The sequence below is a fragment of the Oryctolagus cuniculus genome, chromosome 19 (assembly GCF_051225735.1).
Source record: "Oryctolagus cuniculus isolate XC-2025 breed Fujian yellow rabbit chromosome 19, ASM5122573v1, whole genome shotgun sequence".
NCBI classification, from domain to species: Eukaryota; Metazoa; Chordata; class Mammalia; order Lagomorpha; family Leporidae; genus Oryctolagus; species Oryctolagus cuniculus.
In genome coordinates, this window is record NC_142885.1 from 70,512,953 (window position 1) to 70,538,623 (window position 25,671).

Genomic DNA, 25,671 nt, shown 5'->3' on the forward strand with positions numbered 1-25,671 from the left:
CCGCCGCCGGGCGCAGCACACGGCCCAGAGGACTGCACCCAGAATATAAGCTATCGAGAGTATTAATTTATTGGGAATGAGCTGAAGCAGACTTCCCCAGAGAAACAAAAAGGTATAACTTTAACAAATATATATTTAAAGAAAGAAATATTATTGATTCTATAGAAAACCATTTACCAACTGAAAGGACACTGATCTCACTGGAGACGCAAAGCTGTTCCCGGCCCAGGCCCGTCTGTCCACTGTCCCCCTCCCCCGCCAGGATGACCAGGCCCCTAGCACCTGCACACACCGGGGCTTGCGGCGGGCCCGGGGGTGGGTGCTCGCCCAGGGCTCCCCCTGCCCCTCTTGTGACTTCTCCGCGTCCCCAGAACTCGAAGGATGTGCCTTGCTCACTGATGGGCTTGTCCTCGCCACGCCACGCCACGCCACGCGGACCGCGGGAGGGGCTCGTTCCTGGGTGCTGGCGTGGCAGCAGTGGGCAGTCGCGTCAGGGTGTGCCGGCTCCCCGGGGGCCCTGTGCAGGCAGCCCACCCGTCCCACGGATGCTTCTGCTCCACGTCCAAGGCTGTGTGTGTGGTCCTTCTCGCCCTCTCCCCTTCCCTCCCTCCCACAGTACTGACTGGTCTCCTCTGTCGTTTGCTGATCCACAAGTGTTGGGCACAACTTTGACATTTCGTAAAAAAATTTTAAAAAATGCCAGAAACTAGCAGTTGTGTGGGGCTGATGGAGGAGCCTGGCGGAGGTGGAGCCGGGTGCTGGGGGCCCTTCCCGACTGCCCGATGTCCACCTGGCCTCTCCTTGGGGGGTGGCCCAGGCTGGGCCTCCAGCAAGCGGGGAGGGAGATCTGGGCTGTCGGCTGTCAATAAACAGCAGAAATGCAGCTGCCTGGCTCACTCTTTGGGGCTGGGGCTTTGGGGACGGGGCGGGGGGGTACAGGAGCCACCAGGCCGCAGGGAGGGAAGGTGCCCTGACTGCCCGGCCCCGGCCCTGCGCACAGCCGTGGTCAGTGCAGCCTCTGTTTCAGTCGGGAGTAATCAAATCTGTGCACAGCCTAGAAACCGTAGAAAAGCTGAGTAAAAAGGCCCAGGGTGCCCGGGGTGGGGTGGGCCGAGGAGTGTCGTACCTGGCACCTGGAGGGGGGGCCTGGGCACTGTCCTGGCAGCCGGGAGCACAGGGCGAGCAGGCTGCCGGCTGCCGGAGCCTGTCCCCCGTCCCCCAGGGCAGGCGGATACCCAGAGCCCACGCCATGTGGCCAGCCTGGCTCGGACAGCGCCAGAGCAGCCCAGAAGAAGCCCAGCCCGGCCTGGCTTCTGTTAGCAAGTCCACACCTGCAAAGAGAGGGCTGTTTCAGGCACCCCTGGGCCATCCGCCGCCACGTACCTCGGCTGCCAGCTGCTCCCACCCCACCCCGGCCCCCGCGTCCCTGTGTGTAGCTAAGACCACAGGCCCTACCTTCACGGTGCTGTCCACAGCCCCTGAGAAGAGCCGGCCCCGGGACACGGCCAGCGCCGTCACACTTCCCTGGTGACGCAGCAGCGTCTGTGTGCAGATCATGTTGTCCATGCTCCAGACCTGGGGGCACAGGGGACATGAAGGCTGACCGGAGCCTGGCTGACCCCTTCTCCCCCCCACCGCCCACCATGCCTGGGCCAGCACCCACCCTGAGGGACCGGTCGTAGGACGCACTGAAGACTTTGGTCTGGTCTGGTGTGGAGATGACCGCCAGGGCGTACACGGTGCCCACATGGCCCGTTAGGGTCCGCACCTGCTCCTTGGACTCGATGTCCCACACCTGACGGGAGGCAGACACGGGCAGGTCAGGGGCAGGGCGTGCGGGCACGGGAGGCGCACCCGAGCCTGGCCTGCCTGCAGGCGCCCGGCCTCACGTGGATGAGGTTCTCGTAGGTGCCGCACACGATGTGGTGATTCGTCACCGCGATTGAGTAGACGCTGCCCCCGGACGTCTGCAGGACGTGGATGCAGTCCAGGGTCCGGATGTCCCAGATCTGTGGGCGCACACGGCCTGGGCTCAGACACCACGCAGGGTGCGCACGGCCAGGGGCAGCAGACAGAGCCCCCGTGCCGGCCTGGGCAACCCTTCCCGGGGAGGGGCGGCCGGGCGCACCTTGATTGTCTGGTAGGAGCCGCTGTACAGGTAGCTCTGGGCAGCCACCAGGGCCCGCACCCAGTGGTTGAGGCCCGTGAGCTCCTTCTTCAGCTTCAGCTCTGTGCCCACGATGTCCCAGACCTGCGGGACGGCGTGAGCGTGGGCTGGCTGTGCTCCGCGCCTGGGGGCTGCGCGTGGACACGGCTCCTCGCCTGTACCTTGATGGCCTTCAGGGAGCCGCTGAAGAGCATGTTGTGGGAGGAGACCAGGGTGCACACGGGGTTGTCGTGGGCCCGGATGGTGTTCACCTTCTGCAGGTTCTGGATGTCCCACACCTGGGGGCAAGGGACGCCGAGCTAGCCCCGGAGCCCGGAGCCTGCGGCCAGCGCAGTGGGTGCGTGTGCCTGGGCACCCAGAGGCCAGCTTGGCCCTGGGCGGCCTCCACCTGCCCGCCCACCCGCAGGCCCCACTCACAATGATGGTGCAGTCTGCGGAGCCACTGTAGAGTTTGCACCTGGTTGGGGAGGGGAAGCCGTGTCTGCGCTGACCGGGCACCAACCAGCGGCTTGGCCTGCTGCCTCCCTCAGCCTCCGTCTCTGTTTTCCTAGGGTCTCACTGTGGGAGTCTGGGGAGTCACGCACAGCCCTGGTGCCTGCCTGGCAAGCGCCTGACAGCCAGAGCTGGGCGGTAATTACCCGCCCTTTGGCACTGAAGAGACCCAGGGCTGCAGGCTGTCAAGCCCGCCCCCGCCCTGCTTGCTCCTCCATCCCCCGCACTCACACAGATTTGGGGGCAGGAGGGCAGGTCTAGGGAAGAGACCGTCCTGGGGGTGTGGAGGCCACAGGGGGCTCAAGCCCCAGGCCCTGAGGCTGAGCCTGCCTCCCCCTGCCCCCATCCTCTGGCTGCCGTAGGTGCATCGGGCCACGCCCGGCTCAGAGGTGCGGCAGCCCACACGCTGCCACCCCGGGGCCCAGCACAGCCCGGCACACTCAGCCGCACAGGCTCAGGCTGCCGGCCCACCGCGGGCAGCATGGTCTCCTGTCCCCAGGGCCAGCGGCACCGTGCGCCTGGACTCACCCCTGGATGCAGAGAGCCAGCACGATGCCATCGTGGCCCTCGAGGGTCTTCTGGCACTTGTAGGTGGTGCACGTGTCCCACACCTGAGGGTGGCAGCAGTGAGGCACCAGTCTCCCCAGAGAGACGGTGCAGCCGTGGACGGGAGCGCCCACCCAGCCTCCGGGGCGGGACCCCCGACCTTGATAGTCTTGTCGGAGGAGCCGCTGAAGAGCAGGTCACCCATGGAGTAGACACAGAGACACCAGACGGGGCCCTGGTGGCCCACGAAGGTCCCTTTGCACTTGAAAATCTGCTGAGGGTCGTAGGCTGCGGGGAGACGGCAGGGACGGTGAGACGGGGAGCTGGCAGGGACGGGGAGGGGCGGGACCGGGAGGGGCGGGGTGGGGACGGGGAGGGGCGGGTGGGGGCGGGGAGGGGCAGGGGCGGGGAAGGGGGGGCGGGGGCGGGGATGGGGAGGGGCCCGGGGGCCTCGGGGCAGCAGGGGGGCAGCAGGGGGGCAGCGGCAGGGGCACTCACATCCTAGGATGCCCATGTTCAGCCGCGCATTGATGTGGGACAGCTCGTCCTGCAAGACCGAGAGTCGGGCAGAGGGCAGGCTGGGTGGGTGGGCAAGGGCAGCAGCGGCCCTCCCCCGACACAGACCCCTGACCCCGCCTAGCGGGGCAGAGGCCCATGGGAGGGGCTCCCCGCCGCCCCGGCCCACGCACGTTCAGCATGGACGCGTCCCTGCGGAACTCCATGAGGTCCTCGCTGAGCTTGCTCTGGTTCTCATCCAGGACATCTGAGGGGTGGGAGCCGAGCGTCACGGGGGCCGGGAGCAGCGCCACGCCCCGAGCCCGGCCGGCCCTCACCGAACTTGAGCTCCAGGCTCTTCTCCAGCTGGTCCACCCTCTCGGAGAGCTTGCCCAGCATGGAGCGCAGGAAGCCGATCTCCTGGTCCTTCTGGGCCAGCGCCACGTGCATCTCGTGGAAGCGGTCGTCCGTCTGCTGCAGGAACTCCTTCAGGCCCTCGAAGCGGCACGTCTCCAGGTGCGTCTCGTACGTGTCCTGGTTCCCGATGAACGTGCATCTGGGGGACAGGACAGCTGTCCCCCTGCCGACCTGGCCAGACACCCCGCATCGCTTGCCGCGCCAGGCCCAAGAATCCCCCGGAATGCTCCGCTGCGGGGCCCGCTGCCCCCACCGCGACCCCCCGCCAGGTCTGCCTGGGCCCCCACACCCTGCCTGATCCTGAACAGCGGCCCCCCTCCCCCGCCCACTCACCCGTACTTGGAGTGAGGACACTTGATGTGCTCGCATTCCTTGAGGTGGGCCTCCAGGTGCATGGTCAGGAGCGGGGGGCAGCCGGGGTTGTTGGGGCACCGCACGGGCCTGTAGTCGCAGCTGCTCTCGTGCTCCCTGGGGGAGGGCCCGGCAGAGGCTGAGCCCGCGGCCCCACGCGGAGGCGCAGGCCTCCCGGGGGCGGGGGCGGGGGCGGGGGCGGGGGCGGGGCCCGGCCACTCACTTGCGGGCGCTGAGCTTGATGGTGAAGGGGCACCCGCGGGGGTCCACCTCGAAGGCGGGGGGCTTCCCGGCCCCCACCGCCCGGCAGCCGTGCCGGCAGTGGATGAAGAGCTCGCCGATCTGCTCGGCCACCGCGATGTTGTTCACCACCACCGTCAGCTTGGCGTGGTCCACGGGGCACTTCTCTGGGGCAGGGGGGCAGGCTGGGGGCAGGCTGACTCGCACGGCCCGCCCAGCCGCCCCCGGGGGCCTCAATCCCAGCCCCGGAGGAGCAGGGGGTGAGGGAGCCGCTCAGCCGCCCTGCGGCCAGGCAGGGGCGGGGGACAAAGGGGCAGGAGCAGCTGGTAGGGCCACAGGGGCCTCTGCCAGGGGCGCCCAGGGCCACGCCCACCGGGGCAGGGGCGGAGCCTAGGCCCCGCAGAGGCCCTGGGGCCCAGATGCTGCCCGTGGCACGGGGGCATCCAGGAGCTCGGGGCAGCTGGGCCTGGGCCAGGGGCGCCTACCTGACTTCAGGGCACATCTTCTACAGAACGTGTGCTGTGGGGACAAGGCACACTTGGAGAACGGCAGCGGGGCCTCACCCCACCCGTGCCCACCCGGCCAGGTGAGTTCGGGGCCTCAGGCTCTGCGAGGGCGCAGCCGGCCTCACCCCGCACGTGGTGATCACGGGGTCCTTGAACACGCTGCAGCACAGCTGGCAGCACAGCTTCACGGAGGGCTGCTCTGCAAACACCAGCGGCTCCTGGAACCCGGGATGCAGGGGAGGGTGAGGCGGGGGCCAGGGAGGGAGGGCAGGGGAGGGTGAGGCGGGGACCAGGGAAGGCGGGCAGGGGAGGCTGGGGACCAGGGAGGGGAGGGCAGGGGGAGGGGGAGGCTGGAGACCAGGGAGGGGAGGCAGGGGGAGGGGGAGGCTGGGGACCAGGGAGGGGAGGGCAGGGGGAGGGCCTCTGTGCTGGGGACCAGGAAGGGGAGGGCAGGGGGAGGGCCCCTGTGCTGGGGACGGGGGGGGGGGGCAGGGGACTGAGGGGACGGAGCAGGTCCAGCTGTGCACTGTCCCCAAGGGCCCCCCAAGCCCCACTTTGTCCTGAAGCAGCTCTGAGCGGGGAGCTGGGGACGGCCTGGGCCCTCGTGCCTGCAACACGCCCCAGTGAGGAGCCCGGGCAGACCCCAAGGAAGGGTCACCCCCACAGCCCAGCGACAGCTCCCCGCAAGGCCCTCCTACCGGCTCCTCCTCCTCCTCGGGCAGCGAGAACGTGGAGCGCAGGGACATGCTGGACTCGGAGTGCAGGGAGCGGACAGAGATGGCCGAGTCAGAGCGGCGGGGCGTGCTGATGGGGGGCTGTGCGGAGGGAGAGGCGGCTCGCCAGGGGCTCCCCGTGGGCGCTGAGCGCGGGGCAGGGCAGCACTGACCACAGGAGCCGCGGTGTGCAGCGCCCGGTTCCGCGCTCCGGGGCAGCCCAGCCCCTGGTGCGAGGCTGCCCGCTCTGGACTGCCAACTCTCTTTGTGCGAGTGGACACTTCCTGCTATTCAATTCCACCAGGACACGCTCGGGCTGCTTCCTGCTTCCCGTGAGGGAACGAGGGCCGCGGCAGGGGCACCTCCACCAGCCAATCCCGGGGCCTCTGACAGCCCCTGGACTGCGGGACGGGAGGCTGGCCACAGAGAGGCTGCGGGGCTCCGGGTGCTGGCTGGACACCAGGCCCAGGCAAAGCCCACGGGAAGGCAGGGACCCATGGCCGCACTTCCCTAGAGGGAGGTGAGGGCCACAGGAGTTGCATAGGTCAAGAGAGAAGGGGACAGACACTGTTCCTCCCTCCCCTCTGGGCCTGGGACCTCCAAAAGAAGCTTCCAGAACCAAGCTCCCCGTGGTCCCGCCCTCTGGCGCTCCCGTGCCCCGCGTGCTTCGGCTGAGCACCCCTGGGGCCCACGCCTCCCTGCTGCACCTCTCAACCAGGGGCCACGGGAGCCGGCCCTTCCCTGCCAGCCGGAAGTGAAGCTCAGCCAGCCAGGCAGGCAGAGCCAGGCCCGGGGGCGGGGGCGGGGGCGGGACTCGTGCCTCCCTCCTCCCTCCTCCCTCGCGGGCAGCGTCCCCTCCCCCGCCTCCCAGGGAAAGGCACGTGAGGAACAGAGGGAAAGTCAGAGGAAGTGAGTCAAACGTCCCAGCCACAGCCCTGCGCTCCCCATCGGCCGCTGGGGCTCCCACCCCCAAGTGCAGGGCCGGCCCTGGGCAGGGGCGGGATAGAGACCCAGCCCCCCACGGTGGGCAAACAGCAAAACTTGGGGTGCAGTCTGCAGGGACAGGGCACCGGGACATCTGAGCCGTCCTTAGGGCCTCCTGCAGAGCCCTTCAGTTCACTAAAACCTTTTCCTTCCTGTTAGAGAGGGAAGCAGCCGGGGCTGAGAAAGGCAGGGAGGGCTGGGAAGCTGCTGGACCCCACCAGCAGGGGCCGCCACACGCAGCGGTGAGCACGGGGCCCAGAGTCGGCCGCGCTTCCCCAGGTAGGCCCAGCGGTGAGCACCGGGGCCCAGAGTCGGCCGCGCTTCCCCAGGTAGGCCCAGCGGTGAGCACCGGGGCCCAGAGTCGGCCTCGCTTCCCCAGGTAGGCCCAGCGGTGAGCACGGGGCCCAGAGTCGGCCTCACTTCCCCAGGTAGGCCCAGCGGTGAGCACGGGGCCCAGAGTCGGCCTCGCTTCCCCAGGTAGGCCCAGCGGTGAGCACCGGGGCCCAGAGTCGGCCGCGCTTCCCCAGGCAGGCCCAGCGGTGAGCACCGGGGCCCAGAGTCGGCCGCGCTTCCCCAGGCAGGCCCAGCGGTGAGCACCGGGGCCCAGGTGCAGGGAACAGCCACTGTGACCCTGGCCACAGGGCTCTGCACCAGCAGCCTGCCCCAACCACTCCGAACCTCTCACTCACCCGCACAGCCAGCGGCTGGGGCTCCTCTAGCTCCCGGTAGGCCCAGCTCGGGTCCACCTGCCGCTCCCCACTGCCGTGGCCGTCCCCCCTCAGCAGGACCCCCCAACTTCCCGCCTGCACCCAGGACCTCGCTTGCTTCCTACTCAGTGGAAGATGCCTCCCAAGCGTGATTTGTTTTTTAAATCTTGTTGCCCTCCTGAAGGAACCTTCTGCTGCTCCCCCATCTCTTAAGCTGAAGCCAGACGCGCCTGCTCCTGGCCTGCGGGTGCCACGGCCTCCGCCCGGGCGCCCTCGCTCTGCCCCCGCCCCCCCCGCCAGCCGTAGTCTTGTGGACTTGGCACCTTGCGCTCAAGCCGAGGGTCCAGTGTACTGTTCCCCTGACCTGGACGCTTGTCCCTGCCCTCTGCCTGCCCAGCTCAGTTGGCTCCTGGGCTGCTGCAGGGTGGGGACCCACCATGCTGTCCTCTTCGTCGCGTGGGGAGTAGGCCAGAGTGCTGGAGGAGGAAGGCGTCCTGCGGTGCTGCTTGTACGTGCTGGCTCCATCAGCTGCCGAGAGAAGAAGCCAGCGGTGTGGGGGAGTGCCGCAGGGTCTGCTCTGCCCGGCACGGGGCCCTGGGGGCCGGCTCCAGCTCGTGACCCTCCCCAGGGCTGTGATGGGGAGGAGAGGGGGCAGGGATGGGATGGGGAAGCGTTGCTTCCCAAGGTTAAGCCAGGACCGGCTGCCCCTGTGGCGGGACGCTCCCCCAGCCCTGCCTCTCCCCAGGGCATCTCTCGTGGGCTCTACAAGCACCCCAGGCTGATAGGGTCCCAGCCGAGACACCGCCACCGAGCCATCAGGTCCCAGGACACGTGGCAGGACCTCGGGACGTCTTCCTGGCTGGGCCCAAGGTAACCTGCCCGGTGAACCCTCTGATGGCTCAGTCCCCAGAGGACGCTGGGCACAGATGCCGAGGGCACAGCCACTGCGTCCTGAGGCTCTGGGTCCTCACGCCACTTCCCGGGTGTGGGAGGCGGGGACCGGCTCTGCCCCTACCCCTCCCAGCTCACCCTGGCAGGGCTTCCCCGACACAGCCTGCCCGTGGCGGTCTAGGGGCGGGAGGCCCACTCCCTCAGCCAGATGGAAATGTCCCCAAGTCCCAGGCCTGGCTGGGCCTCAGGTTCCCCACGGTAACGAGGCCGGACGAGGCAGCCTGCCATCCAGGCAGGCCCTGACAGGTGCCCCGTGGCCGCTGCGGGGGGGCGGGGAGGACTGAGGAGTGGTTTCTTGGGTGGCAGAATCGTGATGTTTCACTTTCTTAATCCCTCAGGAAAAGCATCTAAGAAGAAGAGGGCGTCCCAAGAGCCGAGGGGTCCCGCGCCAGCTTTGTCCAGTGGAAGGCACGGAGGGCGATCCCAAAGCTCGCTGGCAGCCGGGGCCGCAAGCCCCAGCCCGCCGCTTCCCTGCGACCTGCTTGCCTGCACGGGGCTGGCCTGGGGCTCTGAGGACGCGCCCTTCCAGAGGCCGGCTGGGAGCCTGGGGCTGGGGATGAGCCTGGGGTCGCGGTAACAAGGGACACTGCGCCTGTGGACGGAGGCAGTCAGGGCAGCGCTCCCTGGAGGGGGCAGGCGCAGGCCGCCGCAGCAGAGCCCGAGGCACACACCGGACAGCCCGGGGCCCCAGGCCTTGGCAGGACTGGGCCAGGGTGCACAGCTCACCTTTCGCGACAGTGGTGACGGCTGAAAAGGCAGGCCCGAAGGTCGTTTCCATTCTGGTCTGGAGAGAGAACGGAGGGTGCTCGCCTTGCCCAGGCGAGAATGTGGGCGGACCCAGGGAGGCCCCGCCTGCAGCGCCCGCCAGGTGGGGAGGCTGGCGTGCCCACCCCGGGGCGTCCCTTACCCCAGCAGTGCTGTCCGGAGTGGAGAAGCGGCTGTAGCGGGCGCTCTTGCCCGAGGTCATGCTCTAGAGCGGCATCTAGGGCCTTCGGGCAGCGACCCCTGTGGGGGCATCTAGGGCCTTCGGGCAGCGACCCCTGTGGGTGGAGCACAAAGTCCGAGACCGGGCGAGCCCACGCGGGTGGGTCCGGCTCAGGGCAGGCTTCCACCAGCGACGTGAGCTCGGCGGGTCCAGAGTGGGCAGAGCCCCTCCCCCCCCACCCCTTCCTTCCCCGCTGCACAGGCCCCAGGCATACAGATGGGCCCACAGCGGCACCTGGCCCTGGGCTTCACCACCTATGTTGTCTGCTCCCCTCGGTCCTGGGTCCATCCAAATGTCTCCAGGGCCAAAGCTGGGCCTTGGTGGGGGTCTCTGCCAGCACACTGGGGTAAGCCAAAGGTGCGGCACACACAGCGGGATGCAGGTTCACGGCGAACAGCCAAGGTAACATGAGACCCGGCCAGCCCCGGGCTGCAGGATGTCGGGGACACTGATGTATCCTACAGGACTACTGGGGTGAGGGAGCCGGAGCCACAGGAGACCCTCCTCAGGCCACCACGGGCCTCGGGTTCACAGGTGCAGGCGGTGGGGGAAGGCACATGGAAACCATCCAAGTGCCGCTGACAGCCCCACAGTCCCTGGAAGGGCAGGCTGGGGTGAGCCTGGGGCACGCTGCTCAGCGGCACCGCACTATACAACATTTGAGAGCAAAGGAGACACAGCCAGGCGGTCACATCCAGCACAGGGTCCTGCGGCGGAGCCGTCCACTGCAGACAGTGCCCAGCCTCAGAGTCCAGGTGCATGACCCGTGGGGACACCTGCCGTCCAGACAGGCGCCCCCTCCAGAGCCTGAGCAATGGCTGCGACTGGCTTGTCTGGAGGGTGGCATGGCCGTCAGGAGCCCACCCAGCAGCCCAGGCCTCAGCTCAGGGGCCACCAGGACCACGAAGGGGCAGGAGAGGGAACATGCTGCAGACAGGCCCACCGGGGATGCCTGCCAAGCCCTGGGCCGAGCCAGACGGTGCAGAGAGAGCTGACAAGGCGAGGCGTTCTGGCACCTTCTCCACCACGCCCTCCTGACCTGGTCCCCCTACAGTGTCCACCTTGTCCACATGCTGTGGAGATGGCATTCACCACCCACTGCGGGGTCATTCAGTATGGTCATCCAGTATGACCCATCCCGACCCACGGCCCCGCCCACCCTCGGCCTCTGGGACACAGGTCTAAACCCACCACCTCCAGACTGGAGCTGGCCGTCACCGGGCTCAGAGCGCCCTCAGGTCCAGGAAGATGGGGCCTCCCTCCTCCAGCCACGTTCTCCTGCTGCATCTGGGGCAGCCGCCACACCAGGGCCTACCCAGGGCTCCGCGGCACCCGCTGCCTCCTGCCCATTGGCACCAGTCTCAGCCAGGACCAAACAGACCACCCCACTTGACACGCCAGGGCCCAACTGTGACTCCGTGGTGGGCTCCAGGTAGCCCCAGCTGGGCTCTTGGAGTGTCCTCTCACAGTGCGCAGTGCAGGACCAGAGGAGGTGGCCTGCGCACAAGCCGCGCCCTGGCCAGCCCCCGTCGGCCCCAGCGCCTCCTCACTAAGCAGGAAGCTCCCAGGAAGTGGCCAGGGCCGCGCTCACCACCCTGCCTGTGCTGGTGAGCCCGACTCCTGCCACCGCCCGTGGGCAGGGGACGACAGGGAGGCCGCTGGGACACACTGACCTGGCTTTTGCAAACCCATCTGCTCCAAGCTTCCAGGGCCACAAGGTCAGCTGAGTTCCAGGGAGTGACAGCCGGATAGGGGGCCGGGACCCCGGGCGGCCTGCAGCCCTGTGGGTCTGCCTGAGCGCAGTGCAGGCAGGGGGCGGGAGAACAGGCATCCACTTCTCCCCGCGTGGGGGTGAGTGTGACGGGCACGCAGGGCCACACGCAAAGCAGGACGGGGCCAGTGGGGGACTGGCCGGTGCTGGAGAGCCGGGCTGAGCAGGGAAGGAGGGAGGGGACCCAGCTCCGCCTGGGAAGCCGTTTCCCGGTTCACACGGGTTCAGTGCTCAGCCCCAGCCAGGGCTGGGTGGGCGGGACTCCGGGAAGGAGGCCAGCGCACCCCCACAGCACCCCCCCCCAGCATCTCGGAATTGAGCAAGAAGCCCCAGGCATCTCGCGGCCTGGCCCCCAGGGGCTGGATTTCCCAATAACAGCCTCCCTCTGGGCTCCAGGCAGCAGGCCCAAGACCCTGGGAAGCACATCCAACGCTCAGCGTTCCTGCTGGCCGGGACACCAGGGAGGCTGGGCCTGGCTGAACGCAGCTTGCCTGGGCCCCCAGAGGGTGGGGGCCGCCCCCCCCGGGCCCTGTGCTGTAGCCTGCTGAGAACAAGACTTCTGCAGAGACGGGCCTCCTGGCCTAGGGTCCCCGGTGCTGGAGGGAAGTGGGCGCCCCCCACATCCCGAACCCAGAAAACCCCACGAGGGGATGGAGAGAGGGCTGAAAAGCGCTCTCCCCGTCAGCTCTGGTACACCGCCCCACCCCGGCAAGTCCGAGGACCGCGTGCCCATCCGAGGGAGGGTCACGGTCAGCAGTGTGCAAACAGGACCTGGGCTCTGCTCCCCGACGTCTGGGCCGGGCCCAGGGGTCTTTGTCCACCACGCCCACTTCTGAGGGGTTGCAGGGCGCTCACTGCCCAGGGGGAATCAGAGGTTGTGTGGATTTGTCCCACCACACCTGCCTTAGCCTCTCCTGGGGAGGTGGGGCCACCCCTTTCTCCTAGCAGCTCCCCGGGGGGAGCCCAGTGCTCAGCCGAGGCACCCCCGCAAGTCCCCGCGCATTTTCCCTTGGACACACCCGCAAGAGCCCCGGGTCAAGTGTCTCACTAGGCAGCCAGCGGAGTGGGCAGTCCAGGGGCCCCCGCTCAGGGCGGGTGGGGGTCCTGGGAGGGCTCGGCCCTGCCTGCCAGGGTCGTGGAAGGTCAGCGGCTGGTCTCACTGCCAGGAGCCAGCCCCGGGGGACACGGAGACCGCCCAGCCCCGGCGGCCACAGCACAGCCATACGCACTTCCCCTGATGTCCCCATCCCAGACAGCCTGGGTGTGGCGCTGGGCCCCCAGACATCCCTGCCCGGAGGAGCTGGGCGGCCGGGGTCTGAGGCTGGCCTGCCTTCCGCGGTCCAAGCGTCCACAACCACACTGGCCCCCACCGCAGCCTCCTCCTTGCAACCCCGGGGGCCCCCAAGCCCCTCCACGGCTCCCCCTGCTGGAGGCCCAGCCTCAACCCACTGCCCTGTGCTGCACCCACCCGGTCCCCTGGAGGCCTGCGTCGGTACCCTAGTCCCTTCCCCGTGTGTGGTGGCTGTCTGTGGCCAGAGCCCTGGCCCGGGCTAGGGCAGCTACAGAGGGGCTCCTGGAGGGGCAGCCGGGAAGCCTGCTCCTGGCTGTCTCGGGAAGGGCCAGCAGACGCTGCCGAGCCACGTCCCTCCCCTTGCTGCCGCGCAGCGCTGGGGCACACACGTCCCCGGCCAGGCCTAGACACAGTGGAAGCACGGGGACAGAGCCCTGCCCACGCCCACCCACCGTGTTCCAGGCTGGGCACGGAACACCACCTCCCTGGGGCCTGGAACCCCAGTTCCCCGCACCCGGGGTGCCCTGCCCGTTCCTCCCCCTGCCCTATCTGGTGGCACCGTCCACATGCCTCTGCCCTGGGACCAGCACCCTGGGGGCATCGTGGAGTATCCCTCTGCACGAGCCAGATGGCCTGGTTGGGGACCCAGGTCCAGAGCAAGACACACACCACACACGTCACACACGTGCACACACTCACTGAGAGGTGTGAGGTACACAGCCACACACTGACTGGGACAGACCTGGGTTCCAGCCCCACCCCGGCCGCAGCAACAGCTGTGTGCCCGTGCCGTGGGTCTCTCATTACAAAGGGGTTAGGGATGGACACCTCCCACCCCACCCCACCCCCGGTCTGGAAGGAGCTGTGGCGTGGACCCTGCAGACAGCAGCTGCTCTCTGGGAGCTGATGGTGGGACGTCCGCTGACCCCTCTGCTTCCTGCCGTGCTGCCAGAAAACCAACATGCCCACGGAACACCGCAGCCGGCTGCACGCCCAGCCAGGGGGCAACCGAACCCAGGGCGCAGCTGCCCGTGGCTCCGGCGTTTCCCAGCCAGCCTGGTCAGGGAGGCCCCCTGGTCCCCAGGGCAATTTCCATGGGCCACGGTGGGTGTTGCCCCTTGCAGTACCGACCGCGGGCCCTTCCCTCCCAGCCGGCCGCCCGTCACCGCGGGCCCTTCCCTCCCAGCCGGCCGCCCGTCACGGGGAGGTTCCGGCTTCCTGCAGGGTGCGGGTGATGGACTTGGGAACCTTGGCACTCCGGGAGGAGCTTTGTAGTGAGAGCACAGGGCAGAGGCGGGGTTACGACATGGGGGCTGGGTCAGGCCCATCACCCTGGCCCTCAGGGAAGGGATCCCGGAGGCAAAGGCCCAAGGACAAGGAACAAGGCAGCAGGCGGCCACGCACCAGGCCAGGGCTGGGGCTGGGCAGCCCCAGGAGAGGGGGCCTGTGTGTGTGCGCGTGGGGAGGGCCCAGCCTCCTCCCCAGGGAGCCCCCGGGGTCGCCCCTGCACAGGTCAGCGGGAGTCTGAGCTCCCCGGGCCCGCCTGTAAACAGTGAGGTCCACACCCTGCGCCCCGTGGATCGGGCCGGCCTGGGTGGCCTCTGCCTCCAGCCCCGACCCGGGTGCATCTCCATCGGCGTCCAGGAGCGCCCAGTTCTCATCTCGCAGCTTCCTGTCTCTCCCTTCCCGGACGCCGCCACGGCTCCGCGCGACGCTGCCCCTTCTCGGTCCCCTCTCTCTAAACCAGGGGCTCCGGGCGGGCTGCCCACCCCCCGGGGGGGACATTTCTGTTGTCACAACTCCGGGGAGCGGGGGTCGTCGCTCGCAGCAGGAAGTCACGCGTGCCGCCCCGCATCCTGCAACGCACAGAGCGACCCGGCCCGAACTGTCCCCGAGCGCGGGTGCGGGGACCCCGCAGCGCAGGAGGGGCTCAGAATGGGGGCCCGCTCCCCGCAGCCTCCCGGGCGCCTACAGCAGGGCCCAGCGCCCAGGAAGAGGGAACGCACACACAGAGACGAGGCGGTGCAGCGAGCGACGAGCAGGCAGGTGGACGCCGGGACCCCGGCCCTCCTCAGCCCCGCCCCCCCCCCAGGCCGGACCGTCGCCTCGGCCCCTGCCGCGTCCGATCGCGCCCCGCCGCGCGGCCCCAGGCCCGGGCCCCGCGCCGGACGCACCGCGCGGACACTCACCCGCCCGCAGCTGCCGGACAACGGCGGTGCCACCCTCCCGCTTCATCTTGCCCCCTCGGCCGCCGGCCGGGAAAGGGCCGAGGCGCGCCAGCCGGAAGCGCCCCAGCACCATGCCCGCCGGGATTCGTAGTTCCCCGGCTCCCCGCCCGACGCGCGGCGCTCCGGGAACTACGACTTCCGGCGGCCCTGCTGTCTCGGGGCGGGATTGGCAGGTTCGGAATCTGTCTATGTTGCAGGCTGAAGTCTGACTGGCTGTGGGCACCCGTCGCTCACAATTGCGCTCAATAGCCTCCGCAAAGGGGCGGAGCTCCGGGTCTCGGTCCGAGCGCTTCCGAAAGAAATGCCGCGGCAGGATTGGTGGAAACAAGAGCGGGACGTATCAGCGGCGAGAGGAGGCGGGCACTTCCGCCGAGGTTGCCCAATCACAGAGGTGAGGGCAGTTTCTATAAATGCTTGAGCCGTGCCGGCACCCGCTCTTTTGGGGTTGGGTAGCGAGGCCGGTCGGCTGCTGCCTGCTGTCTGTGGGCCTGCCTGGGCGTCTCTCCGGGTAGTGGAGGGGGTCGCCGGCCCCGGCGTGGGGTCCCCCTCCGTGCCCTGCGCGCCGTCGCTGCAGGTAAGGCCGGCCCGGGCCTGGGGTTTGCGCGGGGCGGCGCCGAGCCTGTGATGAGGCCTTTGATTTCTGACACCTCGTATGAGAACTGCACGCGCAGTCTGATTACCTCGCGGAGCTGAGGCTCGAGCCGCGCCGCCGTGGGTGGGTGGGCGGGTGGGCGCGGGGGGCTTCAACCCGGCCGCTGTTGCATTTGCAGGGTCGCCTGGAGCGGGCTGCGGACGTGGCGGGACCCGGCGGTAAGGCGGGCGTGTGTCGTGTGTCTGGGTAGCCCGGTAATAAAGCGAGGGTGCCGAGCCCTCTCCTCCCGCGTGTCGTTATTCCGAGTCCTGCGCAGCCGTGGGGGCGGGGCGGGAAGCCGACGCCAGGTGCCCCGGAGCCTGGCTCCAGGATCTGGACCTCGCAATGGATGAGACGGACACTGCAGAAAACCGCTTTATTCGCTGGGGCTGGGGACAGGTGTGCGCTCCACAGAGCGGCGGGGGGCTGCACACCTGCCCGGCGGGGCCCCGCACGTCGTCGCCTGTGCCGGCCGTGGCGCGCGCGGGGCGCCGGGCACTCCGAGACCCTCCCGCGTGGAAGCCCGGTCCCGGAAGCGATGGCCCCGCGTGGTGAGCCCGTGCGGCCTTCCGGGAGCTCGGCGGCTAAGTCGGGGTCAGGGTCTGCAGCAGGAGGCCCCGCGCCCCTCCCTCCTGACGTAGTCGTGCAGCCGGAAGCGCGGCTCGCCGGGCATCTTCATGCAGCGCTGCCTCAGCTCCCTGGACAGCGGGGGTGGGCACGCTGCAGGGCCGCTCGGGGCGGCAGGCCCTGCCTGGGGGTCGTGGGGCCGCCTGCACTTACTTGGCAATGGCCCTGAAGGCCAAGTCCACGTTGAGGCCGGTCTTGGCGCTGGTCTCCATGAAGGGCAGCCCGTACTCCTGCAAACAGCGGGCGGTGGCCTGGGGGGCGGCCTGGACGCTCGGCCTGCCCGGCGCCTCGCCCCTGCCCTGCCCTGACCTCACTCACCTTGGCCAGCTTCTCCCCGTCCTCCCTCTTCACCACACGCTCATGGGCAGAGTCCACCTGGGCCGGGCACAGGGGTGCTGGTGACGCCAGCCCACGGCTCCCACGCCCCCCACGCTGCCGGGTCTGAGCCGAGCGCTCACCTTGTTGGCCAGCAGCATGAGCACCACGTCGTGCTGGGCGTGCTCCCGGATCTCGGCCAGCCAGGCCTGGGGGCGGGAGGTGGTGCTGGGGTCCCCAGGCCGGCCCTCCCCACCCGGGGGCCCTCAGCCTGCAGGCTGGGAAGGGGGACCCTGACCTGGATGTTGTTGAAGGAGGCCTTGTTGGTGATGTCATAGAGCAAAAGCAGCGCTGGGAGCAGAGGGACAGTGCGGTCATCCCCACGCCACCAGCTCCTGGTCACCCACACCCCGGAGCTGGACCCCGGTACCCGGGCTCACCATGGGCGTCTCGGTAGTAGGCGTGAGTGACGCTGCGGAAGCGCTCCTGGCCGGCAGTGTCCCAGATCTGCGGACGGGCAGCGTCAGGCCACACGCCCCCCACCACCACCACGTGTCCCTTGCCCCGACTGGCCTCCACCTCACCTGCAGCTTCACCTTGGTGCCGTCCACGTCCAGGGCTTTGTTCTGAAACAGAACCGGGGACGTGAGCACCCCCGGGTGAGCCCCTTCTGCTTGGCTCCACCCCAGCATTGGACATGCTGGCTGCTGCCCTCTGACCAGTCATGGCCAGTTCTGGGCCCACAGACTGCTGCCCTGGAAAGCCCCCCACTCCTGATCCCCCAGACCCTCAGGCCAGTGCTGGCTGCCCTCCTCTGCAACGTGGCCAGTGCCCCACTCTGCCAAGCTCTGCTGAAAGCCATTGGCAGCTGGGTTAGAAGTCCCCCATGACGTGGCCCCAGGCCCGTGACTGGCTTCTGTCATCTGCAAGTGGCAGTGGCCGGGGCTCCTGTCCCTTGGCTCCTCCAGCGCCTGGGGAGCTGCTGTGTTTAAAGCGCTGAGAACCACACCTGGCCCAGGCTGAGGGCGGGGCCTCCCGCAGCCAGGCTTGCGCCCGTCCACGGGGAAGGGGCGGGGCCTCTGCCCGCAGGCCCCGGGCAGCTGGAACCTGCAGCTCCTCCCCCGGCTCCTGCTGCCGGGTGCTTCTGGGTCTCCGGGGAGCCAGGCGCAGCCATCTGCTGTACCGGGAGGACACCTCGCCTCCTGGCACCCTGCAATGGGTGCACACCAAACAGCCTCACATCCTCACCGGCCCCACGGCCCTGAGGGGGCTGAGAACGGGGCCAGGCCCTCTGCACCTCGCCCCTTGCTGCATCCCAGAGGGCTGTGGACTCCCCGCCGGGCCGCAGGAGCCCCCCTTTCCTCCCAGCCTTCCTGACGGGGTCTAATTAAAGGGTGAGAAAAATGCAGATTCAGGATGTGCTGAGAACACCAGCACCTTGGCACGTGCACCCAGACTGGCAGGCGCAGGGTGGGGGTGCTGCCAGGGTGCAGGGCGGTCCCCACAGCCACCAGCCTTGCAGAACTTGGGTGGGCAGTCTGGCGGCTACGCTGGCCTCTGGTACTTGGGCCACCCTGGAGCACCAGTACCCACCTCCACGGCAGAGTCTGGCCCCAAGGGTCTGCCAGCCCTGGCACAGGCAGCGGTCAGCCACAGTACGGGTCAAGGCAGGCAGCCTGGTGGCTGGGGTGGCCCAGCCAGGACCCCACGTGGGGTCCCAAGCTGCCCAGGGCAGTGGGGGCTGGATGCGGCCTCTCACCCGGAAGTCGATGCCGACGGTGGAGATGAAGGACCCGGCCAGGAAGGCTCCGTCCTTGAAGCGCACGAGCAGGCAGGTCTTCCCCACGCCCGAGTCCCCCACCAGCATCACCTGGGGCAGAAGGGACACGGCCCTCGCCACCCCTCTGGGACAGTGGCCCGCCTCAGCTCTCCTGCCCCAGCCCCCAGGGGCACCCATCCTAGCAAAGCTCAGGAGGAATCAAACACTGGGGACATGGAGAGCCGGGCCCTCGCCCCACCCCCTCAAGTCCCCCGGACCCCAAGATGGGCCTGCCCACCCTTGCCAAGATCGCACAGCCTCTGCCTTGGGGGGTGCTGGGGGGGTGCTCAGCGCTTCCCGCTGACGACGAACCTCTGCCAAAGGGGAGGTGATCCACAGCCCCCGGGTATGCGGGGAGGCAGCATATGGGAAATGCCCAGGTGCACCTGCCGGGCTCCTGTCGCTGCAGCCCTGCTCCCTGGGGTTGGGGGGCAGACCCTGACAGCTGTGTGAGTGCGCGCGTGGTCAGCCGCTCAGGCCGACTCGCACTCCCCGGGTCCCCTCCCCGCCTGGCTCGGGGCCGGGCGCCACCTGCTGCGTTCGCCTGCGTGCGGGGGTGCCTGGCTCACCTTGAAGGCGACGTCGTAGAAGTCGCCACCGCCGCCCACCGAGGGCCGGCCGGGCTGCGGGGGCCCATTGGGCGGCGCCTTGGGACCCGGGCGTGCGGTCCCAGGGCGCGCCGGCCGCGGCCCGTTGGTGGCGGGCACTGCGGAGGCAGCCGCCACGCTGGCCCCTTTGCTTTTGGAGGTCTTCTTCCTGGACATGGCGAGCAGGCGCTCGATGCGCTCACGCTGCGGCCGCCGCGCCCCCGAGCCGTCCCTTACCCCGCGCGCGCCCAGCCGGACCAGGACCCGAACCTGTCCCGCGGCGGCGGCGGCGGCGGCGGCATCCCGGGCGCTCGGCTCCCGCCCCGCCTCCGCCACCCCATGGGCTGTGCAGCCACTGAGGCCCGGCCCCCCACCGCCGCAGCCAATGACCGCGCAGGGGCGGGGTCGTGCAGCTGAGCCCGGCCGCCCCGGGGGCGGGTCAGGAGACCTGGGCCCTACCCCCAGGTGCTCCCTGCGGGCTGACCCCCGCCGCGCCGCCTGGACCGGGATGCGGAGCGGTAGGCCCGGCTGAGCGCGCTGTGCGCCGCCCCCAGCCCGGTGAACCCCCACCCCTGGGCCTGTCCCGAGCTGCGGGCGCGGAGCAGAGGCCCTGCGTGGGTGGGCACTGACAGGCTGCCTCTCCCGCCCCCGCAGGTCAGGTGAGTCCAGGAGGCTCCGACACCTGGACGTGGCTGCGCGTGAGCACTCCGCGCTCAGCTGGGTATCAGGCGAGACGCGGCCCGCGCGCCTTGGAGCGCAGGAGCGCAGGGCTCTCCCCACGCCTCTGCCGGCTGGGCTGCAGCCTCCGAGACCGCGGGGGGGGGGGTGTGAAAGGAACTGGGGTGTCAAAGCAAGCAGCAGGCGCTCGGAGGGCGTCCTCCCATGGGGCGGGGAGATGGGGGGGCCGCAGCTAACCCGAACTCCCACTTTCTGGCTGGACGGTGGCCAGTGCTGATTTGCCAAGCCCCAAGCTGGTCCCCCACCTGACACCCCCCACTTGTCCCAGGACCCCCACCTCGGCCCTGGGTCTAGAGAGTGAGACCAAAGTGGTCATCTCGGGGGTGGGGATGGCCCTGGGACAGGGAGCTTCTTGGTGTGCCTCTGGGGACCGTGCCTGGAGATGCGCCAGGTGCGGCCAGGGCCCCTGGCCTTCTGGGGCCTGATTCTCCCCGGCTGTCGGCGCCCATATCCCAAATACTGAGCTGCTTCTCGGGCTCAGAGGCCTGTGAGGGCACAGATGGAGGGAGGCCGGGCGCCTGGCCCAGCCCCGCACAGCAGAGGCGGGGAACACCACCCCACATGGAGTACTGTGGTGTTCCAGGCTGTGCCATTTGCCAAACCACCCTGGGGGGCGGGGTGCCGCTGCAGTCCCCGTGTGCCGATGGGAGCAGGAGCTCTCGGGGTCACCAGTCTGGGAGGCGGCTGGGCCGGGCGTGCCCCTGGAACGCGGGCTCCAGGGCGTTGAACTGTGCCGGGTTGGGTTTGACCCACGCTCACCCCCCAGAGACCTGCAGCTGGAAGCAGCCTGGAGACTCTCTCTAGGAACCTGCACCCCCACCCGCCCAGGCCTGCTACCTTGCCTTGCTCCTCTGGCCCCGCCTCATCCAGGCCAGTCACCTGGTGCATGTGCAGTGGGCCTGGGGTGGGTGGGGGTGTTGGGCCCCCACTGCTGCGGCCTTGGGGACTCCTGGCGTCCCACTCCCATGAGGCCAGGGTGGCAACCGAGGGCCTCTGAAATTGACGGCCACTGCCCCAGGACCCCGGGGGGTGGGTGGGCCCACACCTTCCCACCAGCCACTGCTTGGGAGCGCACCCGGCCAGGTGCGTGGGAAGTGCGAGGAGTTTGGGTGCTCAGGGGCGGGGGCTGCAAGGAGGGCACGCTGGGTCACTGGTGGGAGGCGGGAAGAAGGAAGCCAGCGAGCGACAGTGGGAGGCCAGGGAAGGGGGAGCTTCAGGCAGCGCGAGAGACAGGCTTTGCCCTAGCTCACTTGAAACGGAGCGAGTCCCCATAAGAAACGCAGGCTTCCGGCTCCTCTCGACGTGGGGCGCTCCGAGCGCCTGCACGCAGCCCCTCTGCCTTGCCTTCCAGCAGTCCTGCTAATCCCCAGTCCTGCCTCTGCTTGCCATCTGTTCCCCTGCGAAGGGAAGCTGTCTGGGCGCAGGAAGCCGCTTGTCGTGGTCACGGCCGTGTCCTCCGCAGCTGGCTCCAGGCCTCCGCCCTCCGTCGGGAGGTGAGAGGCACACAGGAGGACGTGTGCTTGCTAACGGGGGCTTCAGGCAGAATGTGCCTGGCGGTGCCAAGAGGTACCACCCCTGTCGTCAGCTGGCGAGACCAAGGCTGTACGGAAGCCTCTGGGCTTCTGCGGTTGAGCAGGAGTCCAAGGGGAGAGGGGAGAGGGGACGGGCTGGCCAGCGCAGGCAGGGACCTGGTAGGTGGGCACCTGTGAGGTCGCCCAGCTGGGAGGGTGGGAGGGGCGGGCTTGCTCTGCCTGGGATTGTGGTAGTTGTTCAGCAGGAAGTGAGGAGCCATTGAGGGGTGTGTGTGTGTGTGTGTGTGTGTGTGTGTGTGTGACAGCCTGGCTGATGTCCCTGTGTGTGTGTGTGTGTGTATGTGTGACAGCCTGGCTGATGTCCCTGTGTGTGTGTGTGTGTGTGTGTGTGAGACAGCCTGGCTGATGTCCGTGTGTGTGTGTGTGTGTGTGTGTGTCACAGCCTGGCTGATGTCCCTGTGTGTGTGTGTGTGTGTGTGTGTGTGCTGCTATGCTACGGGAACACTGGGGGGTCGGGGCAGGGGTAGATGGTGGGACCTGCAGGCAGGAGACAAATCTAAGGAAAAAGCTCGCGGGGACAGAGAAGACCCAGCCTGCAGGGTGAGCGTCACAGGGCAGACAGGGGTGCTGTGGGGGATTAAGGAAGCAAATTCCTTTTTAGATTTATTTCCTTATTTGAAAGTCAGAATTACACTGAGAGAGAGACTGAGGCTGTGACATAACAGGTAAAGCCACCGCCTACAGTGCCGGCATCCCATATGGGCGCTGGTTCGAGTCCTGGCTGCTCTACTTCTGATCCAGCTCTCTGCTGTGGCCTGGGAAAGCAGTGGAAGGTGGTCCAAGTCCTTGGGCCCCTGCACTCACATGGGAGACCCGGAAGAATCTCCTGGCTCCTGGCTTTGGACCGGCACAGCTCCGGCCATTTCGGCCAACTGGGGAGTGAACCAGCAGATGGAAGACCTCTCTCTCTCTCTCTCTCTCTGCCTCTCCTTCTCTCTGTGTAACTCTGACTTTCAAATAAATAAATCTTTAAAGAGAGAGAGAGATCAATCTTGCATCCATTGGTTCACCCCCTAGATGGCTGCCACAGCCAGTGCACTGTGCTGATCCAAAGCCAGGAGCCAGGAGCTTCTTCTGGGTCTCCCATGTGGGTGCAGGGGCCCAAGCACTTGGACCATCTTTCGCTGCTTTCTCGAGTGCATTAGCAGGGAGCTGGATTGGAAGTGGAGGAGCCAGGTCTCGAACTGGCACCCATATGGGATGCAGGCGTCACAGGCGGCAGTTTTCCCTGCCAAGGCACAACGCCGGCCCTAGAGGGCAAATTCTTTACTACTTCTCCCAGAAAGGGAGAGGGCCCTGTGCTGCTCTGACCAACGGGAATGGGCGGTAGTGAGCACCTTCACCCCCGACCTAGACCTTCCTGTGGTCCGGAACCCAGCTGCCGTGCTGGGAGAAACCCGGGAAGCCCTGTGCGGGGGAGCTGAGTCACCAGACACAGGATTGAGAAGCCAGGGCTTGGGACAGGTGTTCGGCCTGCTGACCTGGGTGCCAATCAGGACGCCCGCATCCCCCAGGTCCAGTTTCCTGATGATGCAGACCCTGGGGGCCGGAGGGATGGCTCCTGCCACTCGTGTGGGAGACCTAGGTTGACTTCCCCCTGGCTTGGCCCCCAAGCACAGTCCCAGCCGTCACAGGTGTTTGGCGAATGAGCCAGAGGATGGGAGCTGTCTGCCTGTCTCTCAAGCAGATAAATTAGCAGCAGTAATTGAAGAAGGGGTCTCGGCGGTGGATGGCCCAGCCCCCCCAGTGCCTGTAAACAGCCTGGAGGTGAGCAGGTTCCTGAGAGTCTGGTGCGTGTTTGCTACGTGGCCGTGAATAACCGGAGAGCCGGGACCAGGAGGGGTGGCCTTGGCCGGGCCCGGGGACGTCCATGTTCTCTGGGTCTTGGGATCTGGTCATCGAGGCAGGCTCTGGAGTTGGCTGAGCTCCAGGAGGGACCTTAGGGCGCAGTGCTGGCTTTCCTGGCCCTGGGGGCGGGGTGGACAGGAGGACCCAAAGGACTGAGGTGACCGCAGGGCTGCGCCCGCCTCCTGGGGGCCTCACCCTCCATTCCTTCAGTCTGACCCCTCTGACAGCCTGGCCCCTGCTGTGCGCACCCGTGGCCTCCAGCTGCACCAGGTCTTATTGATCCTTCTGTGGGCCTGGCCTCCGTGTCCTGGACCAACGTATGCCACGAGTCCCCAGCCACAGTGACCCCCTGGCTCCTGGCCCAAGTCCCCCTGCTCCCTGCAGGAGCTCACCCACAGAGCTGGGTCCCTCGGACGAGGGGGCGCGGGCAGGAGCAGGAGTCTGACCTCGCCCACGGAGCCTGTCCTCCTCCCTGGCTGTGCTCCCATGGCTCCCTGGGGCCTCTGCTCAGCCTGTGACTTTGCTGGGACAGAACCCAGCCTGCCTGCCGCTGCCCTACCAGGCCCTGAGGGCCAGCCCGATGGCTGAGCCAGAGACATCTAGGCTGGGCTTCAGGGACAGTGGCAAGGCCACCAACGCCTGTGTCCCTGTCAAGCCGCCATCTGCTGCCGGGGTGGGCACGGGGCCAGCAGGGTCGTGGGCCCCCAGCCCGGCCCTAGGCCCGCACCGTCCCCTCTCTGGGCTTCTGTGAAATGAGGGGGCAGAGGAGCCGGTCTCTGAAGTCCCCTCCAGCGCAAACACCTTATGTTCTGAGAAGCGCGCGTGAGCGTTGCCATGGAGACGGCAGAGGAACCGCAGTGGCGGGTGTGTGCGACTTCCACCGGGGGATTGAGTCACCCCAGCCCCGCTGACGTCAGCCGAGCGCGTCCCGATACCCAGGTGTGTGTGGCGGGGGAGGGCTCAGGAGCCCAGATCCGGGGAGGACGCCCCCTGCAGTCCACTCAGCCTTGCGGGCAGGTGGCAACAGGTGGGCGTCCATCCCTGCTCCAGGCCGGCTGCTCCGTGGGGGAGACAGAGAGCAGTTCCCTCCACGGTCCCGCACCCACAGGAGAGCTGGTCAGTCTCAGTGGCCCAGGACCAGGCCAGCAGTGCTGGCTTAGGAGCCAGGCTTAGGGCTAGGGCCCCTAAGCCACTGGGGAAGGCAGGGCCTCCCCGGGTGGGCTCTGGGTGACCTTATGGAGGGTTCAGGACCAGTATGGAGTGAGAGGACAGAGCCCCGCGGGACCATCAGCGTCAGCAATGTCACGAACAGCCACCAGCGGCCCCGGGCTGGGCAGAGCCCCTCACTGCACCCGTTTCTTCATTGCCGACACCACCTGTGGAGGAGGGGGCTCTCGGGCGGCGGTTAAGACCACGCGCCCCGCGTCACAGTGCCGGGTTTGAGAAGCTTGGCTTCCTGGTAACATACACACTGGGTCCCTGCCCCGACTGTGGGAGCCCTGGGTTGAGTCCCAGCCTTTGGCTTGGCCCAGCCCCAGCTGTTGGGGACGCCTAGGGAGTGAACCGAGGCCAGGAAGTCAAATAAATTATTTTAAAAAGTGCTATTGGTGGGTTTGTCAGCAACACAGAAGGGGAAGGTGGTGCCGAAGGGGGCTGGCACTGTGGCACGGCAGGTTAAGCTGCCGCTTGCGGCGCTGGCATCCCGGCTGCTCCGATTCAGACCCAGCTTCCCGCTAATGCTCCTGGGAAAGCAGCAGAATGTGGCCCAAGGGCAGGGGTTCCCGCCACCCATGTGGGAGACCAGAATGGCGCTCCAGGCTCCTCAGCCTGGCCCAGACCTGCCTTTGGGGCTGCTTGGGAAGTGAACAGCAAACAGAAAATCAATATCTCTGTTTTTCTCTCTCTTGTTCTGCCTTTCAAATAAATAAATCTTTTTTTTTTTTTCAAAAAAATATTTATTTTATTTGAAAGGGAGAGTTACAGAGGGGCAGAGAGAGAGAAAGAGAGAGGTCTTCCATCCACTGGTTCACTCCCCAAATGGTCACAACGGCCAGAGCTGCGCCGATCCGGAAGCCGGGAGCCGGGAGCTTCTTCCAGGTCTCCCATACGGGTGCAGGGGTCTAAGGACCATTGCAGGGAGCTGGATCAGAGTGGAGCAGCCGGGACTTGAACCGGTATCCATATGGGATGCCGGCACTGCAGGCGGTGGCTTTACCCGCTCCGCCACAGCGCCGCCCCCACCCGCCATGTGCTCACTTTGTCTCGGCTTCCTGCTGTGGCACCACCAGCGCGGCGACCTGAAGCAGCCCAGCTGGGAGGCCTGCTGCACCGCGAGTCGTCCAGGACTCAGGCCGGGTGAATTCGGGAGGCTTCCGGAGAGAAGCCGGTGCGTGCCTCTCCCAGCTTCGGTGGCTCTCAGCTCTCCTTGGCTGTGGCCACACACCTGGAGTCAGCTCTGTCCCCACCTGGCCGGCAGCACATCTTCCTGAAAACATTCAGCACTCTCCAGCTCGGGACCTTCGACTGGTAAACTGAAAGGTGTTACTTAACTTATTTGAAAGGCAACGCAGACCGAAAGGGACGGACACACAGGCAGAGGGCTCCCATCTGCTGGAGTGCCTCCCAGGAGGCGGGAGCTCAGGCCCAGTGCCCTCCGTGGGCAGCAGGGAC

General features: G+C 67.9%; 2 protein-coding genes, 1 long non-coding RNA gene and 1 other non-coding gene across 10 annotated transcripts; 2 read left to right on the forward strand and 2 right to left on the reverse strand.

The window, feature by feature from the left end:
• Positions 1-46: 46 nt before the first annotated feature.
• Positions 47-14,965, reverse strand: TRAF7 (TNF receptor associated factor 7). 6 transcript variants are annotated; one of them, XM_089321848.1, is made up of 22 exons: positions 14,806-14,958; positions 9,477-9,609; positions 9,296-9,353; positions 9,056-9,161; positions 8,055-8,146; positions 5,913-6,029; positions 5,340-5,432; positions 5,194-5,227; positions 4,692-4,875; positions 4,451-4,585; positions 4,039-4,256; positions 3,895-3,968; positions 3,704-3,752; positions 3,366-3,493; positions 3,188-3,270; positions 2,585-2,624; positions 2,329-2,445; positions 2,129-2,251; positions 1,890-2,009; positions 1,664-1,795; positions 1,456-1,575; positions 47-1,331 (listed from the first exon to the last, which is right to left on the reverse strand). In XM_089321848.1, the coding sequence occupies exons 5-22, from the start codon at positions 8,055-8,057 to the stop codon at positions 1,317-1,319; spliced, it is 1,785 nt and encodes a 594-aa protein (XP_089177974.1). In that variant the 5' UTR covers positions 8,058-8,146; positions 9,056-9,161; positions 9,296-9,353; positions 9,477-9,609; positions 14,806-14,958; the 3' UTR covers positions 47-1,316. The 6 variants fall into 6 exon arrangements, 5 of the variants coding, with proteins under 5 accessions (XP_089177974.1, XP_051695496.1, XP_051695492.1 ...); XM_051839536.3 differs by lacking the exon at positions 9,056-9,161 and having other exon boundaries at positions 4,457-4,585; positions 14,806-14,964; XM_051839532.3 differs by lacking the exon at positions 9,056-9,161 and having other exon boundaries at positions 14,806-14,964.
• Positions 14,966-15,280: 315 nt separating this feature from the next.
• LOC149120658 (uncharacterized) lies at positions 15,281-15,719 on the forward strand. Its single transcript, XR_016226322.1, has 2 exons — positions 15,281-15,418; positions 15,615-15,719. It is a non-coding gene; the product is annotated as an uncharacterized LOC149120658 (long non-coding RNA).
• LOC127488861 (small nucleolar RNA SNORD60) lies at positions 15,461-15,542 on the forward strand. Its single transcript, XR_007916722.1, has one exon. It is a non-coding gene; the product is annotated as a small nucleolar RNA SNORD60 (small nucleolar RNA).
• Positions 15,720-15,837: 118 nt separating the features above from the next.
• Positions 15,838-19,180, reverse strand: RAB26 (RAB26, member RAS oncogene family). Of its 2 annotated transcripts, none has more exons than XM_017340382.4 (9): positions 18,806-19,180; positions 18,177-18,287; positions 17,002-17,043; positions 16,858-16,924; positions 16,716-16,768; positions 16,561-16,626; positions 16,421-16,477; positions 16,256-16,353; positions 15,838-16,173 (listed from the first exon to the last, which is right to left on the reverse strand). In XM_017340382.4, exons 1-9 carry the CDS (start codon positions 18,998-19,000, stop codon positions 16,071-16,073), a joined length of 792 nt encoding a protein of 263 aa, XP_017195871.1. In that variant the 5' UTR covers positions 19,001-19,180; the 3' UTR covers positions 15,838-16,070. The 2 variants fall into 2 exon arrangements, with proteins under 2 accessions (XP_017195871.1, XP_002724256.1); XM_002724210.6 differs by having other exon boundaries at positions 16,256-16,332; positions 18,806-19,177.
• Positions 19,181-25,671: the final 6,491 nt, after the last annotated feature.